The 7,542-nt window shown below is 33.0% G+C and overlaps 1 protein-coding gene across 1 annotated transcript; it reads left to right on the top strand.

Moving 5' to 3' along the window:
• The first annotated feature begins 336 nt into the window (after nucleotides 1–336).
• LOC123550349 (uncharacterized) lies at nucleotides 337–7,342 on the top strand. The gene is made up of 4 exons (XM_053532929.1): nucleotides 337–513; nucleotides 3,497–4,030; nucleotides 5,529–5,642; nucleotides 6,364–7,342. Exons 1-4 carry the CDS (start codon nucleotides 456–458, stop codon nucleotides 6,534–6,536), a joined length of 879 nt encoding a protein of 292 aa, XP_053388904.1. The 5' UTR covers nucleotides 337–455; the 3' UTR covers nucleotides 6,537–7,342.
• The last annotated feature ends 200 nt before the right edge of the window (nucleotides 7,343–7,542 follow it).

The following is a 7,542-nucleotide window of genomic DNA, read 5'->3' as shown; positions in this document are numbered from 1 at the left end:
ATTAGGCTCGTCTTGAATTAAAGTGTCTTCACAACTTCATCTGCAGGTATTTTCGGCTCACTTAAAAAAGAAAAAAACATAGATAAATATTTATGTTACTCTCTAGAAAGTAAGCTTGGTCTAAACTTAACTAAAATTATACTGCTTCATTCATAAAAATAAAATGTTTAGATTTGTAAGACATTGTCTTGACCTAATATATGCCACTGTCTCTTTGTAACTAAATTTCTCTTCTTTTTTTTTTCATGAAAATCATATTTAATTAACATAATGGAAACATAAAAGAATGTAATTATTCTGTGGTTGGTCTTTAAATCAGTTCAAAACAAAAATTTGTTCCTGGTTGGTTGTGACATACACTTAAGATTATATTACTTATTTACTTTGCTATATATCTATAAACCTGATCAATATATCTATTCACTTTTAAAATAAGGACGAAAATTTAAAGAACCATGCGAATCTTAATATTTGTTTCTCTAGTAATTGGGACTTACGCTTTAGCACATACAGGTATGTTTATCTTTTACAATAAATGTTATTTTCAAAAATATCAAAATATCAGTTCTCAGTATTCATATTAAACACTCAGCGTGTATTTACGGGGCGTGGGGATATACATCCGGTGCTCACCACGGACCCGTCACCATTACTTACATACAAAGTATTTTACTGAATACTTATAATGATACAATAAACAAGCTAACGGGCATCGTGGAATTAAATGAAATATTTGTAAAATACATGTAATAGTTCATTATTATTCAGCAATGAAATACTGGACACGATATTTAGTAAATTAAACAAATAAATTCAAACAGATTGAGCTAATACCAAAATCAAGTGAACCAATATAAAAAAATCAAGGCTAATACGAAAACGGGATTCAAGCATTTTCATAAGTTCTATCGAGAGTGCCAGTACAGAGTAGATATTTAAACGAAGCTATAATGTTTTATATAAAAATTATACAGTTACAATAATTTCCACATTTTGACAAAAATAACATCTAAACAAGTGCGACTCTGACCGGACGTACGCTACTTCTTTTTTTTAAATTATGATAACGATACTTCCGGTTGATTTTTGGGGCAGCTCTTAAATAAATCTGACATTTTCTTGGAAAATATTGCGAAACAAGAAATATCTTTAAAACAGATAAACGGCGCATTTACATTAAAGACATTAGTTTGGTGTATTCAAAGAACACAGTGGTACTTATACATGCTTTTCTTGTCCGCCCTTTGCAGGCGTGCTTAAAACTGTGATATTTACTGTTAGGATTTAACCCGGTGTATTTGAGGCCCACTTCTTCAGTTGTGTCTTTACAATAAAGCCTTGATTTTCTATGCAGTTGAATAGTCACAACACAGTACTCTGGTGCGTTTTAATGTTATTTTAGCAGGCAATCTCAAATTGTCAACGTCTTTAATAAAAGTTTATTGTTGAGTCATTTTATGACAGGTCACGAGGTTTTCGTGTTTCGACCTAGGCCAATAATTTTGTGTTTTTGCTCCTCTGCCTCGCTCTATCGATCCAACAATATATGTATTTAGATATATTCGTGGATCAGTTAAGGCAGAATCCTAACAATAAATGAGCAACACCCACATTTAATATCCTGTATCAGTTGTAAATATGTTGATTCAGAACTTCAAAAAAAAAAAAAAAAAAAAAAAACTTGCATCTGAACCAAACAATATCTTACTTATGAAAATATGAACCTGAAATCCCGGGGAATCCCACGTTTCGACTAACCAGCACAGGCATAACATGTGATATTTTACTGGCTTTCCCGCGCGTTTTATTAGAGACGGTAAGAGTTTTCATTGGTCAAGGGAGACATGTTTAATTTGCATATTCAGTGAAAACAAACTGCGGTACCGAAAAATTGTAAATCTCAGGTTAATGAAATGGATGGCACTTACCTTGAGCAGACTTTATGACAGTTTGGATTATTTGTGATTCAAATATAACGAAAAGGATGCATAATTTGAATTATAAATGAGGTAGTGAAGAACTGCAAACAATATGGGCCCTCACCTTATGCCAATACGACAACCTTCGGACAAATAGCAAAGCCAATATGAAAACACTTGATTTATAAACTAAATCAATATACTGAAAGTTAAGCGAACATGCAGCGTTAAGAAGTAAAGTATCAAATATAAACGCATGGGTGTACTATGCTCAAATCTCACTAAACTATTCTATTAGTAGATACAAATTTCAATTTAGAAAGTCAATGTGTCAGATGCATTGCTCTTGATTAAATAGATAAATTATTATGTTTATATAGAGCTGTGATATCAGTTAGCTGTCATATACAATAACCCATTGCTGAAAACTTCCATTTTATTTAAAGACATTACTTGTTAATTTTGGTTGTACTTTTACATTGTAAGTGGGTAATACCATGAATGTAATACACAATACTGTGCATTCAAAATGCACCCACGTGCGCATAAGCACGTACTCACATACTGCGTAATAATTGTGGATAAATTAAATTTGGACTTAATATACTAGGAAAACCTTTGATATAAATTTCCGATTTCATTTGAAATCAAGAACATCAAACATCAAACAAAGGTATATTTAAAGTAGATTCAAAGGGCGTTGTAAGTTTTCCATTTTTGTTTAAAGTGGAAACTGTAAAATTCTTCTTTTTTTTAATGAATAAATTTCAGTAAATATTAGACTGTATTTGGATATTTTTTTAAAATAAGAGTAATATGAAATATTGAAATTAAACTATATATGTCTGGCTATGTTTTGATATTTCAAGCACTTCCAGTACAGGAATTTTGAATTTCCTAATTGCCTGTTTTAAATGTGTTTGTATTCAAATTACTACAATGAATTTTCTACATCCAATAGAAAGAAAAAAAATCGAGAGCACTGAAAGAAAATTTTGTGACAAAGTAACAAGTCATTTTTGCTCCAATATATGACTTTCTCTCTGAAGCAACGGGAAAGAGACCCGGTGCCGGAAAGCTAGACGACGGTCTGATTTCCGCCCCCGCCCCCCCCACCCCGCCCCCCCCCCTATCTTGAGTCCAGTGTGTAGCATATTTTTTTCTTAGTTAGACAAACTGGAATCTGGACAAAATGTAAATTTGACATTTTCGGAGCGGGCTTTCGCAGGACGTTTGTACAGGTAACCAGCATGTTATTGACCTAGCAGACGCCCGAAAACAACTACTCTGGGAAAAGCTTTCCTATTAATACATAATTTGAAAATTCACAAATGGTGGTCTGATTTCAAAATAGAAATGCTTCTTAGCTGAATTGAAACATGTTCATGAACATCAACCCAGTGGAGCGAAATGGAGCTATTATAACCCTCTTGTTCGTTTTGTTAACTAGTCGATTAGTTTTCAAACTTTGAGTCAAAAATTTCAGATTTTTTCCAAAGTTATGATGTGTTAATATGGTAAGTCACCTTGTTGTAAAAACGACAGCTGTTATGTTTATTATATTGATTTACTTTCAGAATTAAAAACTGACATGAAATGCGAACCGTATAGGGCTTACATTATCTGGGATATGTACAGAGATGAGGGATCATTTTATGATCAAAGAACAACTATATCAAAACTTATAAATGCGTTGTCACAGGGCTCAGTAATACGTTTGTCTGTGGTTGGCGCAACATTAAACCGTACCTATAATTTTATAAAAGATGAATTGAATTCCAGCTGGACGGAATTGATAGTTCAGATTAAACCGGGAAATATACGTCACAAAATCCCATACAAAGTTCTGAAGACAGAAGTTTCTGATACATTAACTCACAACAATAGTCTGAGAATGGCAGAGGAGTTTTTCTTGGTTGTGAATGGAAGATCAAAGTTAGAAAAACAGAAGAAGACACAGACAGTGATGAAAGGAAAAAAGACATATGTTGTGTTCGCAGGAAACGGAGAGCTACCGGATGTTTGGGCAGAGATTGCTACGGACGAAAAACATGTACTAGAGGACTTTGGACAAACTGACCTGGGAACATTTTTGAGTAATGTTTGTAAAGGTAATACTAAACGGTCATTGAACAAATTCGGTGTGCCTTCTGGTGATAATTGCAAACCAAGTACAAAGGCATCAGTCCGGGGCCATATTGAAGCTAGATGTTACGTTATAGCCAAAAGGCACATTTATTGGCCTATTAATTTATTGATCTTTCTATTGTAAATGACATGAGATGTCATTTGTCACAGTGTACCAATATCATATGGGCATGTCGACTGATATTTGTGTTGTGTAATTTTAATGTAAACATGCTACTATTCACAGCTGGGTGTAAAATAATAAGAAAATATAATATTTATATATGGCTGTGGTGTGTCTTCAGGCAATTATGGTACACCCCAGTCTGACCTTTCTACTTTATTCGTTACAATATGAGACAAACGTCAGAATGCGTGGACGTTTCGTCAGACTGAGACGAAACGTGGTAGAATTTTAGTACGCAAAAATGCAAGTTAAAAGAGTATGGTCATACTAACTGATGACGATCGTATAAATTTGAACAATTTAAAACATCGTTTTTATTTTTTTATCTTATCAAGAATTTCGTTTTAAAGTAGGCAACATGCCATATGATATTGATAACAAATGTTTAGGGTTTCCGCTTAGTTGACGTTTTATGTAGACGAAATGTTGCGTTTAAATACGTCTTACAAGAACAGAATTGCAACACTTCTATTTCTTCTAAATTCAGCAAATTTTAATTTTAGAAAAAATACCTGCTTTGCACATATGATAATAGAAATTCACGCGTGTATATTCATATCACGCTTTAACTTTAAGACAGTAAATGGACTGCTTTTGTCGAAAAAGTACAAGGCACACCTCCGGTCGGATAGTATCGAGCCTGAATGATATTGTAACATATCTTATGTCAAACATAATCGTTTTTATGCTTACTATCAAAAATAGTGTACAAAAATAGTAAAACTTGATGATCATGCTCAATGTAAAGAAGATAAATATGATACACACAACTGAGTGGTCAGTCAATAGAAGCAAGCTTTTATCCGTAAAAAGTCTCTGGAGAAAGAATGAAGAAAAATGTGAATATATTTCATATTTCGGATACACGATAATTACAAAAATGAATTGATGAACTATCTTAATACTGAATTTGAATCTCATACATATGATATTGTTTAGATGAAGCACTATAAACATTAAACCCCCTTTGACTATACATTTTATACTAAAATTAATGTATGTTAATTATTTCTATTTGCCTAGATGAGCAAATCTGACAAGGGCCATTTACCTATGAACAAATAAAACCCCTTAAGACTTGTTCAAAATTTGAAGAAAGGAAAGACATTTCATTTCCTTTAGTGACCTATATCTGTTTATTTTCATGGTCAGTTTTGTTTTATCTGTTTCGAGATTTTTAAAGTCATAAAAACATGCGTAGGTTCATATACTTTTTAGATACAATTAAAGAGATACATGCGAAAATAAATTTCATAAAGCGGGATACTTCCCCTTGATTATATATCTTATTACAGACTCTAGACTGTATTGTGACACGAATAGGTACTGGCGTGACAGCAGCACGTGTTATAGATGTTCGTTTATATGTACTACAACACCCTCTGAATATTGTCAGTTGGCATGTCCATGTAAGTATTTTTAAATCATGTAATAGTATATACTTGAATTAAATGACCTGAAGTGAAAAAATGTAAATGCGTATATATTCAAAAACTAAAATGGCTGCTCTGAAAACTTAATATTTGCAACTTGCCACAAAACTGCGGAATAAAACAACGAAAGAAAAATATGTAAGTAAACTCTTCCCCAAGTGCACGTCGACAGTAAATGATGCCACAATTCAACCTTTTCCTTATTGTTACCAGTGCACTGGTGTTAAAATGTCCGCAGTATTTAAAATCCTTTATGTATGCATTTCTTTTTCACAGTCCTTGCGATTCTTGAATTCTTTTATCGACTTCGGTATTTTCCGAGTACCATCTATGAATATAATTTTATAGTGTTTTCATGTTACAATATAGTTACAATCTCATTAGAGACCGCTATAATGTTATTCACTTATGATTTATGTATACAAACATGTTTTAGAATTATTTCCAAATCAGATGTAGGCCTATGCCTGTCAAGTCACAAGTAGTCCAAAATAATGTGTCCATACCCATGCCCTTTGTCAGTTAGTATCGTTGTTGAAACCTTCAGTAAACGTATACCTGCAATTGTATATTAAACCAAACGGATCCACGTGTGTTCGAAATCGACACACTCACTTTTTAAATTTACACATATATATTAAATTATCGATAATCTAGTGTGAGTATGAGTTAACCAAAATCATACTTTTCCTTTCAGACTTTGAACGGAAGACTGGATGTGCTGGCATTTCATATATGGCAACTGAGTGTAACGATCGATTATACATCGTGATGGTTCTCTCCATATTTATGACAGTTCTACTATTTTTGATTGTTTTAAGTATATGTCTTGATCTGAAGATTAAGTATCTTTGTAAAAGACACCGTTAAAAGAATGATATTTATGATACAGCCAACAAAACATTGCTACACACGGATGAACAGGAGGACATTCCACTGGAAACGTTAAAAAAGACAAAAAAGGCAAAAACAATATAAATATTTGATCGGCTATGCTATTTCTAACAGAATGAAAACTATAAAAGTGATATAGAGAAGAAAGTAGATGTGATAAGCCATGTATTCCTTGTGATATCGTATACTAGTACTTTCCAGTGGCAATAAGAACATGTTTTCAGCATGTGAATCGCCAATAATTTGAACTTGCATGAATAAAAATTATTTTCTGTAATGGAGACCTTTATCTTGATTATTATTCTTTTTAGAAATTATAATACATATGTATACTGAGAATATCTTATTGGCAAAGAGAAAGATGCATAGAGGAACTGTTTCACTTGACAACATATGTTTTATGTAGCATATTCTTTGACAATCTTTTGTTTTATCAATAAACATATGGTTTGTTTTCTGTTGGTGGTATTAAAATACTTATCACACGTACAGTTTATATTCTAGACGATACCATTTTTCTTCCCTTAAAAAGTGCTTAAATGAAAAGCGTACTTGTTTTTATTTTATTTCTTTTGATATCGGAAGAATACGGCATGCAAGAAAAAAATCTATCACTGGGTGAAGGTATGAATGGAAATATCCAGCTCTTAACTGTTTTGATGTAACTCGAGTCTCGTTACCGCATAACAACCTGGAGTCAGATATTTCCAGCAGCACCTTTAGCCAGTGTATTATAGGCATACTAATCATGTCTTTTGTGTGCGGTTAGATCTAATAACAAGCACATTTGTTATCTTCAATTATATGATGTGTATTTGTTTGTTGCACCCCGACAACAAAGTTCTAAGGGGGGTATACTGGTTTCAGGTTTGTCTGTCTGTCTGTCCGTCCGCCTATCTGTCCGTCTGTCCGTAGACACAATCTTGTGCGCACCATCTCTCCTCATCCCCTTGACACAATTTAATGAAACTTCACACAAGTG

This window comes from Mercenaria mercenaria, unplaced genomic scaffold (assembly GCF_021730395.1).
Source record: "Mercenaria mercenaria strain notata unplaced genomic scaffold, MADL_Memer_1 contig_1866, whole genome shotgun sequence".
Taxonomy (NCBI): domain Eukaryota; kingdom Metazoa; phylum Mollusca; class Bivalvia; order Venerida; family Veneridae; genus Mercenaria; species Mercenaria mercenaria.
This window is presented reverse-complemented; position numbering and strand designations above follow the sequence as displayed.

Coding starts and splice junctions, on each gene's coding strand:
- LOC123550349 (XM_053532929.1), top strand. CDS start 456: ATGCGAATCTTAATATTTGTTTCTCTAGTAATTGGGACTTACGCTTTA. Junction 4,031..5,528: donor TTTGAGTAATGTTTGTAAAG/GTAATACTAAAC, acceptor ATCTTATTACAG/ACTCTAGACTGTATTGTGAC. Junction 5,643..6,363: donor TTGTCAGTTGGCATGTCCAT/GTAAGTATTTTT, acceptor TTTTCCTTTCAG/ACTTTGAACGGAAGACTGGA.